This window comes from Onychostoma macrolepis, chromosome 05, assembly GCF_012432095.1.
Source record: "Onychostoma macrolepis isolate SWU-2019 chromosome 05, ASM1243209v1, whole genome shotgun sequence".
Lineage (NCBI taxonomy): Eukaryota > Metazoa > Chordata > Actinopteri > Cypriniformes > Cyprinidae > Onychostoma > Onychostoma macrolepis.
Genome location: NC_081159.1, coordinates 3,107,654 through 3,124,465, shown reverse-complemented (window position 1 = coordinate 3,124,465; position 16,812 = coordinate 3,107,654). Strand labels below are relative to the sequence as shown.

Sequence of the window (16,812 nt, the reverse complement as noted above, 5' to 3'; positions counted from 1 at the left end):
GAGTGGAATTCATAACTTCAAAACTCATTTTCCTGTGAGTGTTCAAATAGATTTAAGCGAAACCGTGTTCAGCTTCACTACAGTGCGCTGCTGTCATATCCATCAAATCTGTCGACAGGTTGAGATGGTAAAAGACTCGGGCCTCGACAGCCTCTCTCTGGTGAGATCTCCCATGAGGTTTCCTCTCTGACAGATGGACCACTCATTGACCTCCACTGTCTGTTTCTGCTAAAGGCAGCGTGGCCCAAATGTCACCTGTCCATTCATAATTCATACAAACCCAAATAAACAAACATCACATTTTAACTTAAATTTGATGGGCTTTTGTCACAAAGTAAGTAGTCTTTCAAAGTTTTGAGTGTTCTTGTCATGATAATTGATGGGTGACAATTTGTTTTCCAAAAATAAGAACTTATTTGAGAACTACTGTCATACGTATATTGTCATCTCATGTCCAACAGACAGTCACATAGCCGAGCAACAAATTTTGAGGTGTCAGGTTTGAATATGTGCAAATGAAAACTTAAATATCAGCTTGTTAACACAAAGCTGTAATATAACTTCAAAAGATGTGGAAAGTATAGCCAAGAGTCATACAAACTACTTTTATGGTGCATTATTTTTAGAGGTCAGCAGCTCCAGTCCCCATTCACTTCTATTGAACAGGGGGAAAAAACAGCTTGGACATTCTGCTAAACATCTCCTATTGTGTTCCACACATGAAAGTCAAAGTTTGGAAGCACACAAGGGTGAGTAAATCAGTTCCCAGTGAACTTTAAAAGAATGTAATCAGAAATTAACAATGAACAACTAATACTTGTATTTCGGCCTTTTCGGCCATTGAAGCATGGTTGTGGGTTTGTTTGGTATGCACTTCAATCCACACTCGACATTCTTGAATTCCTTCTTGTTTATTGAATCCAAACAATTAGCTGATGAAACATCGATTGAAAATTTATACTAAAAAAAAATCCACTTTAAAGGAAGGCCTTTTATACAACAAACTTAATGAAGTGGTCAAAAACTCCGTATCTCCCAACCTAATGCCAGTCCATTCATTCCCCGCCTTTTGTGACGTCTAAAAATTATACACATGCCTCACTTTCACGATCAAGGTAGATTCAATTAAACCAAAGTTTAAACAAGCAATAAAATATCTTGTAACAAATTAGTTCAAAAGGGAAATGTATATAAATAATTACTATTAATTATGATTTATATCAGCTGCCAGTAGTAACTGTAGCAGAATTAAATTGCCATCAACTAATCTGTTCGTCCAGCGAACATTCAGTGTAAGTTCATATCAACTCTAAGAAAGGATATTTTCGTGGCCACAGAAAATACTTTCCTACAGTATTAATGCATTAGAGCATGTAGCGAGGATCAAAAATCGTATTGGCACATTATTCACAAGCAGGACCAGAAACTCATGTAGTTTGTGCACAAGAGTTTTATTAACTACACACTAACACACATAACTAATTTAAACAAACAAACATACATACACTCATACATGGGGAAAGGGCAGATGAGACTTGATGGATGAAACCATCAGGAAAACCAGAGAATGAAGCTATGAAAAGAGTCAGTTAACCACCTGAGTAAAACCATCAGCGCCATTTATAACTTTTACTAAACCTCTGTTTCGTTTAGTTAAATATACGATACTTGCATTGCCTTGGTCGTTGACGAGTGTCCGGATGCAGTCTCGGATGAAAGTCTTGATGGTTTCAAGGTTTTGGACTTGCTATCACGTTCTTCCTGGTTTGAAGAGTGATGAATTCCAAAGATGTTCTGACTCGATGGTGATTGGGAGTTTCTTCCCAGGTGGAAAGAGTTCTAGCTCATCCTCTTAGGATCTAATAGAACCGCAGACTTGGCTGTATGTTGGAGCCTACCGGGCACAACCGCACCGGCTCAGGCTCTCCACACGGGCAGCAATCAGAAGATTTAGCAGAAGAGAGGGCGGAACTGAGGCCTTTTAAACTCTGTGGAGATCACACCTCTCGGGGGTCAAAGAGCCAATGGTGACTTTCACTTTTGGAGGGAAAGTTAACGACTCTTTGTCTTAGACCATGGTATTTTGCATATGCGATTCGATTGGGTGTTGAGGCAAAAACTACTAAAGATTCTTAGAACACTAATATGTTGCATAGGTATAAACATGTAATATACACTCTCAATTAGATCATCCGAAGACTAATTCATAGAGACCAAACATGGTATAGTTAAGGTTATGTGAACGAGTGGTGCTATCATAAGCATGCGCAAAATAGTGTACAATATACAAGAACAGTAATAATATACACAATGACCTGAGGATATGTCGAAGAAAAATCTGTCTATGAAGTAATGAAAGAAGTCGTTTCCTATAGCAGTATGTGTCTGTTTTAGAGACAACTGAGTAGGGGGGAAGATTTTCTCTACATGCTTTTAGGTCGTAAAGTTTATCTGATCTGGCTGAGGTGTCCTGGTTGCCATGGTAACCAGGGGCCTGGTGTCATTCACAGACATCCTAGCACCCAGTATGTTTATTGGGTGAGGAGTCTGTGACAATTTGTTTATCTAATGACTAATTGATTACAATTGTGTGTCTTGATTGGTCCAAATGCTACAATCTAAGCAAACGTGAAATTAAATTAGCTTTCTTTAATGGCTCCAACAGCATGTTTCTTCCCCTGTCTCCACACAGAGTCAGCCAGAGCAGTGAGCTATTACTCTTCGCACTGGTCTGAGAGGTGAAAGTTTGAGAGTGTGTAAATCATGAAATGTGCTGTGTGTGAGGTTTCAGGCTGTGGGTTTTTGAGGGGACGGCTTTTAAATTGTGTTTAGCTCAGAGTCAGACCTTGTGAGATGTAGGCAGCAGCACATGTGTCACTTCCACTCATCCTCCTGTCTCTCTCTCCTCTCCTGTTTTCTGTCCTGTCTCCCTCAATCTAAAGGCACTGTAGTCTATATACAGTATATATTCTCACTCTATACTGTTAAGATTGTGGCTTTCAGAGCTGAATTGCTCAAACATATTTTCATATTTTTTTTTTTTGTGATCAGCTGCTTCTTTGATTGACATTTCAATACAGTCAATTCAATGCATTTTTAAGGGTGCTTTGCATTTTTGGGGCCTCAGTACATTACCCTTTAAATGTTTGGTTCAGTTATATACTGTATAATATATAAGTACTGTCCACAAGCTTTTGAAAGCTATCTTGTGTGTGAACTATTCTTCCCTATAGAATCTGCAAGTAAACAACAAAAAGGTTGTACAACACTCTAAAATGGCATTTTCTAACATTTATATAAATGTTCAAATCAACAAGATTGAAGTGATTGCAGCTGTGTTCCTTTCAGAAAAATGGCATCACTCTGAACTACGGCGCCAAAAAAAGCATTTGAGCCCAAGAGAGCTGACTCTCTCAAGCCCTTAGGCAAGGCCTCTGGACTGATGTGGTGAGCAGAGAAATGTGAATGAGAAATGAATGCTTTTGAACACTGAACACAGACACTTCTGACTTATATAAGAGGCATATTGTCCATGCTAGGGGTCTCTTTATGAATTAGTTTGCATGTGTGTTAATGTGCGGATCTCAGGTGTTTATCCTCTAGTGTAAAAACGCAGCTGTTCCTGCTTTTAAGAGACGTTTCCATCGTTCGCACAATGCTAAGCCATCCATTAAACACCAAGCCATCCAGTAAGGTCATAACTCTTGCCAATTGAAAAGAAAGTTGTTCTTGTTTGACGAGTTTTACCGGTGTGTACGTTGTGAGATTCGAAAGCTTTTGTATTAATGTGAATATTCTGTATGCGAGTACTGTAGATACTGTGGCATTTATGAAGGTCACAAGCTTTTCACTTGTGTGCGGGTTGCCAGTTGACATCAGTTAACGTTCATCATTCTAGTTTAAAAGCAAAGCGAGATTCAATAATATTTGATGTCCTTACAAAGATGCTGCAGTATTCCGTTAGTCAGAATAACTTCAGATAGCTTCATAATCGTAATCAATTTAATGAACAGTATAAAAAGGACATACTGTTAGGCTCATTGGTCCGAGATAAAACTGTAGGATAATAGATCCAGCGACCATTCACCAAGATGATTTGTACAATACCGTTCAAAAGTTTGAGGTCAGTGAGATTTCATTTTTATAAATCAGTACTTTCAGTCAGCAAGGATGCATCAACTTGACAGGAAAGACTTTTACATTACAAAAATGTTATTTAAAAAAAATAAAATAAAAATGTGGTTCTTTTGAACTGTCAAATATTAAGCAGCACAACCGTTTTTCAACTGTTTATTATTATTGATTGAGCATCAAGTTAGAATATCTGAAATCTGACATTGAAGACTAGTAATTATTGCTGAAAATCAAGCTTTGCCATTACAAGAATAAATCATTTTAAAATATCAAAATAGACAAGTTAATGTAAATGGTAATATTTTACAGTATTACTGCTTTTACTGTTTTTTTTTTTTGCTCAAATAAGTGGATCTCCAATCATGGATCGCACTTATCAGGATTCAGGTTATATTTCTACCAAATTAAATGTTATGTTGTAGTTCCTAAAAAAAAAAAAAAAAAAAAAGTTTACAAACAGTGCTTTTCCTTTCTTGCTAAACACACTTTTTCTTTCTTGCTAAACACACCTTTTCTTTCTTGCTAAACACACCTTTTCTTGTTAGAGTGGTAATTTGCACCCTGTTGAAACAGTCAGATCTCTACTACCACCACCTGCCCAAAACAAGGTAGTACTACATGACGACTAATAAAAATGCCCAGATGTTAGTAAGTTTGTAGCACCAGCAAATAAATCACCAGAAGTAAATAAGACATACGAGAAAGAAAGGAGCAACAGATTTTAGAATTGGTAAATTGTTTATTCCTTTTTAATTGAAGGTTTACCATTTTCTTCATTTTATAGAAAACGGAGAAAAAAGAAATTGCCTTTTACAAACATTTACAAATAAATGACAAGTGGCTGTACAAATAAGAACTGAAAGAGAAAGACAAAAGAAAGGAGGGAGAGAAAGTTGGATCACCACTTACAGCAACTTTTAGAGTTTAGAAGTAAAAATGTCCAGTTTTAAGATGACTGCCATGCAAACTTTGTGCTTGATCAAAATTACCCCAAAATGTGAGTTCACCCATCCTTTCTTCTTTCCTACCACCGGCACAAAGTTTACAAACATAATTAATAAATGTATTTAACAAATTAATTCTTTTAAAAAAGCGTCGTTATTTTTGTGCATTTTTATTAGTGTCCATGTCTGCTTTAAAGATAGTGCTGTCAGTAAAGCTACGGCAGACTGTTAGCACATGTACAGGCCAGGAACATGTGAAACATCAAAAAGTCAAAGGTGAAGTGCTATTTCAAACGCAGCAATTCAAGCTGATCCTGGTATTCAGTGAAGAGTCTCTGGAAACGCAAGTTCTGACCAATCACAGGCAACACCTCTGTCAACAGATCCCTCTTTCTCAGTCCCTGAAATAGACACAGAAGACAGAGCAAGCTTTGAAAATGATTTTGAAAGACATGTTTGGTTTAATCGGTAAATGCAACAAGACGACCAATAATTCTGTACATAAATCTGTAATGAGGTTCCAAAAAAAAAAAACTCATACCAGGACTGTCGGCTCCCAGGAGCTGCTGCTGGATTTGTGAACGGGTCCTAGTAAATCCTGACATAGTTCCCTTAACCTCTGCTCATAACCTGCACGGATAGACACAGAGCTTTTGTAAATCTGCTCCAATTAAGCAACAAACTCATCTTCGTCTTAGATGGCCTGAGGGCCCTGAAAATTAATACATTTTCAGCAAATTTTTAGTTTTCGTGGGAACTATTGCTTTACTTTTAATGGACCCTCTTGACTCTTGTTAGCAGCTGAGCACCTTCTCACTCACCCTCATTTACGAGGAAACGTGCGTAGATGAGAAGCCAGTGCCTGTACTCGCTTGCTGAGAGGAGGATGAGGGCGGAGGAGAGCTGGTTCTCCAGGAAGGCCAGGGTCATTCCCTGCTGCAAGTGGTGAGGAGTCGAAGACAAGCGAGATGCCAAGCGCCCCGCACTGACACAGACAAACGAGAGACGGTTAAGGCCTGCTCACCCCCAATAACCATAAAGATATCTATATTAGCATACGCTGACACAACACAAAAGAAGATACTTTGGAAGGTAACAGGAAATGTTGCCTGAAGCCATTGAATTTCATACAATGGAAAAAATACTGTGGAAGTCAATGGCTACCGGCTAATATCTTTCATGCTCAACAGAAAAAAGATGTTCATAAAGCTTTGGAACAACAAAATATTTGCGTGGACTATCCCTTTAAATGTTCAAATTAATAATTCCAACAATACTGTTCTACTATTTTATCATTTATAGTTTTAGTGTGGACCTCCCTATTCTCATAAAATCAGTATTAAAGCTAATTCTAGTGATTGTGAAGCAGAAAGCAGCATTAGCACAGTACTAAAATAGCTGTTACCTTAGATTACGGCCCTGTGTTAGGGCCAGTGGCCCCATGGAGCCCAGAGCATCCTGAGAGGACACGCAATTGCGAAAGTCTGCAGACTGTACAAGAGAGTCCTGCTTATCTGCGATCAAATTCCTATTAGAGATGAAGAGAAAAAGACAATCATAGTGGCCCTGAAAATTCTTTGGACAGGTTCAGGTTGTTAAAACTTAACACATGGTTTGTGTATCACTCACCAGGTCTCCAGCGATGAGTTAAAGCAGTATGTTTTTCCATTTGACAGCGACACCACAGCTACACCTTGCTGAGTCAAAAAAGACTGTCTTACTGTGGCGTCTGTGCCTGGATTGAGAGAAAGAGAAGGTATTATTATATTTTAATTGATTTATGATATTTCATTCATCAAATTATTGCTACCCATCATTTTGCTCTTTTCATGTAATTCAGCAGTTTTGTGTACCGTAAGATTTTTAAATGCACAGCAAAAAAAAAAGAAAACGGTAATACTGTGAAATACTACTACAATTTAAAATACACTTTCTATTTGAAATTGTAATTTATTTCTGTGATGCAAAGCTGAATTTTCAGCACTCAATACTCTTTCAGCGGTCTTCAGTGTCACATGATCCTTCAGCAATCATTCGTATATGCTAATTTTCTGCTCAAAGAACATTTATTCTTATCAATGTTGAAAACAGTTGTTGTGGAAACCGTGATACAATTTTTCTATTTCCCAGATTCTTTGATGAATAGGAAGTTTAAAATTACAGCATTTATTTGAAATGGATATCTATTGTAGCATTATAAATGTCTTTACTGTCACTTTTGATCAAACAATGTGTCCCTGCTAAATACACTAATGTGCCACTTGTAATTGCTTTTCCTCTGACTGAAAAAAATGAGCGTCAGCTCTTATCGTGTCTTTTTTTTTTTTTTAATCACTTTATTGGTAACAAAAATATTTTTGCAGCCCATGTAACAATAATATTTACGAACAGCAGAAATCAAGGCAGTGGAGTTTAGTGAAGAGTCAATTAATGAGGTCAACAAAGATATAAAAAGGAGGAAGTTCTCATTAATTTATTAAAGAAAGAATACAAAATCACACCTGATAAGATTGGATTCAGAGATTCGTTTTTGACCAAAGCCGTCTGTTTCTGAACATCCCTGCACAAAAAAAAAAAAGACAATACCAGCCATTTAACATCATGTCAGATCTAGATCTTTCAGAATTGATATAAATAATCACTAGCCTTTAAAAAAAAAAAAAGACTCCTGTTACAAATACGGCCACGTTTTAAGCATCAATCAACAAATGACTTGTCTGGACTTTTCCATTGAGAAACAGAGAGGAAGGGTCAGTACCAGACAGACAGCGTGGCTGATGCCATCAGCGCCATGACAAAGTGTCCCGAGCAATGAAGTGCTGACATGGGGGCGGGCAGCATGATGGATGGGATCAGTCTCCGTCCACACGCAGTGAAGACAGAGAGTGTGCGGTCCTCGCAAGCTACAGCAACGACATCGCTGTGAAAAAAACAAACTGTTACTTTTACTCAAGATATTAAAATCAGGCATAAAGCGGTGCATGTTGTGTGCTCACCTGCTGCCGGTTGCGATGATGATGCGACTGGGCAGCAGCGTGTCCCACTCTCGCCCCTCTCTGCTCCATTTGAGCTGACTGAGACGAGCTCCAGACACCACAGAGACCTCGTTCTCCACTTCCAGATACGTGACGCCATCTGTGCTCACCTAAACCGCAGGTTAAAAACCCCATGAAATCAAATTGAACGTTTTGTGGATTTCAGTCGTTTTTATTGTTAGCTGATTTAGATCCTGGGTCATTAACCAGGCTGGTTTTTCCTCCAGCAATGCTATTGGAGTCTATGTCTGAATTACATTTAACAGTCTTACAGACATACTACTTGAGCTTCCTGATTAGTGATTACACATTGTGATCTGCTGAAAGCGTTAATTGCACAGACAGGACTGATATCTTGGGTGTAGAGAGTTTTTGTGCCATACCTGAGAGCTGAATGATTTCTTTATGGATGGGGTAGGAAGTTTTAACACTGCTACAGGTGTTGTTAATCGAGACGGCTCCTTCTCCGCCGAGACTGGAGTCTACAAGAGAAAAGACCAATCAATCACATGGGTTCTAATGAAGGACCCTCAGGTTCTCATATGTGCCTTGGTCATGAAATTAATGGAATGAAAGATAATAAAAGATATGGGGATTATAGTATAGAAGCCATAGTCAACTAATATAGATTTTTTTCTTATATTTTTGATATATAATATGCATTTTAAAAAGTTGTATATAAATATAGACATTTATACACTGCTGTTCACAAGTTTGGGGTCAGTATGTTTTTTTTTTTTTTTAATGAATAGTTTTATTCAACAAGGATGCATTAAATTGATCAGGAGTGACAATAAAGACATTTATATTTCAAATAAATCCAGTTCTAATGAACTTTAGATTCATGAAAGAATCCTGTTTCCACAAAGATATTAAGCAACACAACTGTTTTCCAAACTGACGATAAGTCTTTAATCATTAAATCAGAATGATTTCTGAGGGATCATGTGACACTAAAGACTGGAGTACTGATGCTGAAAATTCAGCTTTGCATCACAGAAATAAATTACTTTTTAAAATAGAAAACAGTTATTTAAAATTGTAATCATATTTCAAAAATATTAAATGTTTCTGCTGTATTTTTGATAAATAAATGCAGCGTTGGTAAGCATAAGACGCTTCCTTCAAACTCATTAAAAAAATATATTACAGACCTCAGACTGTTGAATGGCAGTCTATAATATGTATAAAAATCCATATTAAAATATTTATATACTTTCAGAATATTTTTTGTGCTGTATTTTACATGCTTACAGCATGCTGTGCTTTAGCATGTACACAGTTTGCACAGTAAAACCCCTCAGAAAAGATTTGGACAGGCCCCATCCATCGACTTTGGGGTCCAGCCATCTTTCGAAAGTAGAAATGTCACCTGTGGGAAGGGCTGTGATATAGGCATAATTTTGGCATCTTTCCTCGGCCTTCCCTTCTTCCTCTTCTCTACCACCTCTGCTCCCTCCATCTCTCCCTTCCTCTTGGCCATAGATGATTTCACCATGATCTTGTCCTCACTATCGCTGCTGGTCTCATCTTTTCCTTTCGACTCCTTCACAGAGCTGCTGTCTTTTACCCTGAGACAGAACCACAAAAAAAACCCTTCAATTTGTTTTTAAGTTCAGTTTAGAAGAACACACTGGTTATCATGCAGACTTTGTTACCTGTCAAGTGGGGTGATGCCTATAGTGATGGGTACACTAGTGACCCCTGGCGTGGCCTTTGACCTTTCGGTAAAACGTGAATCCAGTGCTTTCATGGGCTCGATCTTGGTGGCAGATGTCAATAAAAGATTCGATTTCATACCGATCGAGTTCACAGCTGCAGTTCCACTAAAAGAGAGACCAGAGAAAGAAAAAGAAATGTGATTTTTAAAAAGTGTTGTTTGAGAGAGAGAGGGGAAATGGGACTTTGCATACATGTACACCTACCTGTCCTTGTTGTCTTCCGCAGTTTTGTTGGGAGAGGTGGTGGTGGGGTCATGTGAGGGTCGCAAGCCAAGCGAGTTGGCCGTACTGGAATCCGAAGAGATCTGAGAGGTGAGCTGAGTTGACGCAGACGACCCCGGCAAGATTGGGACGCTGTTGAACAACGCTGGTGAGAAGTCCCTGGGTAAAAGAAAGAGACATTCAGACACTGAGCGTATGCTGTAGTTTAGGTGAGTGATAATTTTAGACGTGTTCTTGTGCGCTTTCGTTACCCCGTGTCGAGCTGTGCGATGCAGAGAGGTGTGATTCTTCTCCTCCCATCTGCAGTTCTAGTCTCCACCTGCTTCTTTAAGAGGTTCTGCCCAATCAAAAAAAGAAAAAAAAGTGCCATTTGTTAATAAATGCAGTCCTGCAAACATGTTTAAGGACAAAATTGTCAGACCCTCTGAACTACAATGCTACGACCATCATGGAATTAAATGATACAGATTTATACAGAGAGAGGCAGATGTGCATGCAAATTTTATGCAAATTATTTAATGTCACACACCCACACATTATGTATTTGCATGTAATATGCATGTAAAATATTACGATTTTACATAACAACCACTCATTATGCGTATTAGGGCCGGGCAGTATGATTCTGCTATTTCATTTAGTCCCAGAAAGTTTTCGGACACTTTTGGACTCTCTAAGGTATGCTAGATGTGGTTTGGATTTTAATATCTTACACAGCAGGAAACTATACATTGTAAACTTGTAAGCCAGCCATGGCTGGAGGTGGAAATACTAGTAACCACCAATTATTATTTACCACATCATCATTCAGCATATCCATTTAAAATAGCACCGCTGTGTGTATTGTTACATATTCTTTCTTCTGACCTTTCTGATGTCCTCCAGGGACTCTCCGTTGAGCACATTGGTGAGTTTGGGCGTCTGGTTCTCAGGACCGCTTCCCTGGGCGCCGTCGGGGTTCTGGTTCCTCTGCCGTTCCTGCTGATACTTCAGCATTTCTGGATTCTCAATGATTGTGCTGGAAAGTTGGGACTCCATTGTGATGGCCAGACTCTTTCCATAGATGTTCTGATGAATAGCATTCTACAGAAAGATATACAGAAATCTTATTTTGGAGACTCAAGTCTTTCCGCCACCTTGCTAGTTTGTGCGTGCTAAATAACTAAGCAAAAGTAGCAAAGCTATTAAGTCATTTACATTCTTCAGAAGCGTGACAGTAGCTGAGCTGTTTTCAAAACAGTTTGGCTTTTCCTGTAACAAGCGATTTCTTTTCTCTTTTTTTTTTTTTTAAATGCTGCATCGCTGTTTTTGTCACACTGCATTAATCAGGGAAAGGCAATTAGCAAACACTCTCCTACAATGTCTTGTGCATCTCTTTAAGTAGCACTGGATATTTTGATTCAGTTTAACATTCTGAATGAACCAATTTTCTTATGTCAACAAATGGTTCAAGGAAGCAATTCAATTATTATTAATTAACTAAATGTGTGCAACTTAAGTGAGCTTCCAGTTTTTCAATTTGTTGCCTTAAATAATGCTGACACTGGTGTGTGCATGTTTTCTCCACCTTTTCCTCTTCATTCAAGGGATCTCCCAGTTCATCCTGCGAGAAATCCAGGAAAGCCACAGTGCCATCCATGGAGCACACCAGGAGTCCCAGCCCATTGAGTGTCCTGAGAGATACGATCCGTTCACAATACTCCCATGCATGTAAGCCATTACCCCACTACATTGTCTGCGATGCTTTACAAAGTTTGGAAAATAGAAAAGCGGTTTTCTTACCATGTAATATCCATAATGGATTTATCAAAGAGGTCATGGATGACCACCAGTGGACGCTTGAGTGAGGTGAGCTGAAAAACAAGAGCAGGATAACGTTCAGAAATCGTACCCTTACACTGCATGAATATGTGCCATTTTTCTGTCCTCATACTGGGACAAAACAAGAGATTAAAGAACACTGAACATATTTAATTCTTAAAAAGCTTTTTGGAGCCTTGGACCGATCAGGTTTCACTGTGGGAGGCATTACATGCCAAAATATATTGCCATGGCTGCAGCTGGTTAGGACAAAAACTCGTTAACATGGGTAAGATGTGATTTATCGCTTTATCCTGTCAGTTTTATATGGAACATTAAACAATATATTTAAGCAGAGCATAACCACAAAATAGTTTATACTAACATTCAAATGTTTGAGGTCAGTAAGATTGTTTTGAATGAAAATAAAACATTCAGAAAGGATGCATCAAATTGATCAAAAGTGACAGTAAAGACTTTTACATTGTTACAAAAGATTTGTTTTAAATAAATGCTGTTCCTTTGAAAGTTCTATTCAACAAAGAACTGAATCTATAGTTTTCATAAAAACTGTTTTCAACATTGATAAGAAGTAATGTTTTAACACCAAATCAGCATATTACAATGATTTCTGTGTGATACCAAAGACTAAAGTAACAGTTGCTTAAAATTCAGCTTGGCGTTACAGAGATAAATTACATTTTAAAATGTGCTACAAAAGAAAACATTAATTTTAAAATTATAAACTAAGATTTTAAGAGTGTCCCTTGATTTTGCAAATTTATAATTTAATTTTAAATAGAAATATCCCTTTTTTTTTGTAGTGGGGCAAAACCAATCTGCAAAAATAGGTCAAATAAGGAGTGATATTGAGAAGTTTCATACCCATACAGAGAGTGAGCGGTCCTTACTACCCACAGCACAGCAGCAGTACGGACAGCTGGGTTTGGGTGTACTACCATTCTTCTGTTTCTTCTTAAAGATCTTAGGATTGAACTTCTGCAAAGAGATGGAAAGGAATTAATAAACTACCCATTAAGAAACACGGATCAAATTCTAGAGCTTAGCCAATTTTAAAAATCATGATTTTGTCAAAACAAAAGGAAGACAAACTATGATGGAAATTTCAATGCATGCTGTTCTGTGAAATATTACAGATTTGAAACAACACTAACCACCACAGTAACAGCTTTTCGATGACCCACAAAGTCCATGTTGGTCTTCCAGCCGTCGCGTTCGATGATCTGAGCCGTGGGCCCAGAATTATTCATGGCATGAGCTGAAACCAGGTACTGACCATCTGGAGACCAGCTCAGCCTCAGGACGTGTGTGGTGCCGCCACACTGAATCAAAGCAAGAGAGAAGAGGGAAAAAGGGAGAATACAGGGTCAAAAGCATGTAAACAACTCAAAAAATGAAACAAATAAACAAAAAGAGTAAACACAAGCCAAAACCACCATCTCTGGCCAACAGTTTGAACTCTGATGTCTTACTTCACTGAAGGGTTTGGTGATGTTTGTCTCCAGCTGCCAGTCCATGGTCCTCCAGACCTTCAGGCTATGGTCATCTGCCTGGGAAGCGATGTACTTTCCAACAGGGTCCCATGTCAGGCCTTTCACCAGCCCTGTGTGTCCCTTTAAAGTCATCACAATCTCTGTGGCATACACATACAAAATGCAGCATTTGAAGCTTTGATTCAGAACTGAATTTATTAATACAGAAGCCAAACCTTTATAAAATCCCCTGATGAAACTTTCCTAGATACTACAGTGGCCATTAAAAGTACTTGGGCACTTAAGCCACACTTAATGACACTGCATTACAAATATTAGGGATGTAACGATTCAATATTCAATAAGCTCACGATGCAATATGATCCACAATACAGCATTTCTTTGGTTACTGCTGTAAACAAAGCAACGCTGAGCATATAAACACTACTTTAATATGCATAGAGGCAAGATGAAAGGAAAACACCATCTAAACTTTTCTAAAGACAGTCAGCTCCCCTCAGAGACACATTCATATCAACCCCCCACCCCCAATTGTATCGTGATTCGTTAACATCTTAACTAACTTGAACTGTCACATGATGGTATTGATTTTCACCCGGCTCAGGGTGCATCGTTACATCCCCACCAAATATCTCAAACTAAGCGCGATCTGCAAACAAATATCGCTGGACTTTTCCCTCCAATCTAAATGAACTTTTCACCTGGAAATTTTCGAGCGTTCCATATAACGATGGTGTTATCCACACTGCAGGATGCGAGCCAGACATCATGAGGTGACCAGGCGACATCCATTACATCTGAATCAGATTTATAGAGAACACCACATGTGCTTCACACAATGCCAAAACTGAAGACAATATCCAGCGTTTCCAAAAGCAGCGTTTTTCCCCTCACCTCCCGTGTGGTTCCTCAGAATCATGACGCACCTCCACTGTTCCACATTAGCCAGTTTACTGCTGGACCCAAACACTGTACTTGGACCTATGTAACTGCAAAACAAAATAAATACCACATAATGCCTCAAAGGCCTGCATGTGTGGCATCTGTTTGTGCCTTATAAACAAAGAACACAACAATCTGCGTAGGGGAAAAGGAAGGTAATAAGCAATGCATTTGCGCAAGTGGTAACTAGGTCATTCTGTCAGCTGCTATACAGACTTAAAAACTGATAGTTTTTAAACTTTAATATTCAAATGTATTCAAATATTTTTATTGTAGCATCTTAAAAATGTTATATTTAATATAAAGTTTAAATTGTTAGACAAAATGAATACTAAAATGTTCTTTTTGACATGCGTGAAGAGAGAAATGAAAAGACAGAACGGGTCAGTTTTACTCACGCAGCTCTCTTCCACACCATGACCAGTTTGTCGTCTCCTCCTGACGCCAGGTATAAGCCATTATTTGACCAGCGCACGCAATTCACACATGCTGAAATGCACAAAGTTACATAAAACATTTAATTAGATACTGAATATTCATCTGTGTCACACATTCCGTCTCGCATTCTGTCAGTGCAGTTCATATCCAAAAGGAGGTTAAAATATATTGAAGTGACAAAACAATTTTTGACATGTCTCTGAATTATTCTGTGATTGTTGTGAGCAGAATAAATGGTACAAATGCAACACAATATTTTTCTTTCTTCGTATATTTTAATCTTGAATATTGAGATAAAAAGTATCAAGTAATACCTAAGTGATTGTCCATCTGACAAAGCAATTTGGGAATACTGTCGTTCTTCTCATCCTCCTCTCGAAGAACCGGGGCCATATTCCAAATGACCACTTTCCCAGAGTCCTCACCTGTCAATCCACATTGAAAATATTAGCTCCCAATAACAAATGATCCGTCTCTAAATTAGGATGGAAATAAAACTACCTTCTACAAAAACAAAGCTTAATCTGAAAGCTATACTATAGTCAGGAAAAGAATGACAAGATTTTTTTTCACCTTGGCCACCTGTAGCAAACTTCGTTCCATCTGGATGGATATCAACTGAGAATACTGGTTTAGCTGAAAACACACACACATAACACAAATACAGTTTGAAAACGCATCTTTAGCATGGTCTGGAAAAAAAATATCCAATAATAGCAAAGAACAAATGTAGGCTATACAATGCATAAAATGTACGACATGTTAAATGAAATGCAAATAAGGCCACATTAGCATGTAACGTATATAAACAAAGTCACAAGTTCCATTTAATCTGTTAATTATGACCAGATCATTTCTTAAATCACACAAATGACTCTTAATTTTATCTATGCAATAACACAGCCATCAGCTCCAGCTTCATCGACTCATGTCAGAGGTCTGCCTGCCTTTTGGCAACTTCAAAATGGGTGGTGTGCACATCATATATTCATGGGTGGCTTCTTAAAAACCAGCCAAGCTCAAAAAACAGCCGGTTACTATGATTCTTACTGCGCTAAAACGAGCAGAAGAGTATCCGATCGTACGAACAGCGCTGCAGAAGAGACCCGATCCGTCTCTCTACATAACAAAAGCGCAAGTTGAAGCCCCGGATTCCTGCACAAACACACATACATACAGACACACATACACATACACAGTCGGGCTGCTGCTCTCACCATTGTGATTGACCCAACTCGGCTTCAAGAGCTTCATCTTCACGCTGATCAATTATAAAACCGCCGTTTGCAAGCCGCGATCTCCCTCTGCGCTCCCGAGGAGAATCGTTTCCAGCGCCGTTGAAGTGCCGCGGCTCATCCGTTACTTTGTTGCTCTCAGTTGAACTCCATGTCTATCTCTCTCTCCCCCTCTCTCTCTCTCTCTCATCACTCTGTGAGCGTGAAGCAGCAGCAACTGAAGTCACGCCGGAAGTTCGCCGTCTTCTTCGAAGTTCCCTTGGAAACAAAGAATCAACTTGTGTGTTCCTTATTTACGTTATTTCGTTTAGCAGAAGCGTAATCTAAAGTGATTTACGGATGAGGAAATCACAAACACAAGCGACTAAATAAGCTAATAATGTTAGCAGTGCTACACTACATAAATTCAGAAACATACCACAGTAAGACTGAGGTCGATAATAATAAAGGGCCACGATATTACCATGTTTTTGGATATGTAGCATAGTAATGGTATTAGTATCTATCTATCTGCATTCACAGTTCATGATATAGCATATTTTATTCGAAACTAAATAAAACATTATATTTACAGACAGAAATGTTTGCCAAATTATAAACAAGGACCGAATTTGTTATTAAAGACGGTCAAATTCGCTCGTACAGAACTGTGACGGAAGTGACGGTTTTACAGAAACCTCCGTTGTTTAATTATTTTTAGTGGAAAAGCTCAAAGCTTAAAAAATGTACAGCTAAAAGATTTTTTATATAAAACTATTTTACAGTCTCCCACTGGGTGGCGAGCGCACATATTTTCATAACGGCCGTGGTGATTATATGAAATACAG

At 38.4% G+C, this 16,812-nt stretch overlaps 1 protein-coding gene across 1 annotated transcript; it reads right to left on the bottom strand.

Annotated features, from left to right (window-relative positions):
* Positions 1 to 4,836: 4,836 nt before the first annotated feature.
* On the bottom strand, positions 4,837 to 16,606 carry LOC131540249 (protein HIRA). Its single transcript, XM_058774846.1, has 25 exons — positions 15,968 to 16,606; positions 15,324 to 15,386; positions 15,065 to 15,175; positions 14,711 to 14,801; positions 14,265 to 14,359; positions 14,072 to 14,167; positions 13,350 to 13,510; positions 13,032 to 13,199; positions 12,742 to 12,855; positions 11,839 to 11,909; positions 11,624 to 11,729; positions 10,924 to 11,139; positions 10,308 to 10,393; positions 10,039 to 10,215; positions 9,772 to 9,939; positions 9,486 to 9,684; positions 8,497 to 8,595; positions 8,075 to 8,223; positions 7,837 to 7,998; positions 7,580 to 7,638; positions 6,708 to 6,813; positions 6,484 to 6,606; positions 5,900 to 6,063; positions 5,620 to 5,708; positions 4,837 to 5,479 (listed from the first exon to the last, which is right to left on the bottom strand). Exons 1-25 carry the CDS (start codon positions 16,002 to 16,004, stop codon positions 5,363 to 5,365), a joined length of 3,027 nt encoding a protein of 1,008 aa, XP_058630829.1. The 5' UTR covers positions 16,005 to 16,606; the 3' UTR covers positions 4,837 to 5,362.
* Between the last annotated feature and the right edge of the window lie 206 nt (positions 16,607 to 16,812).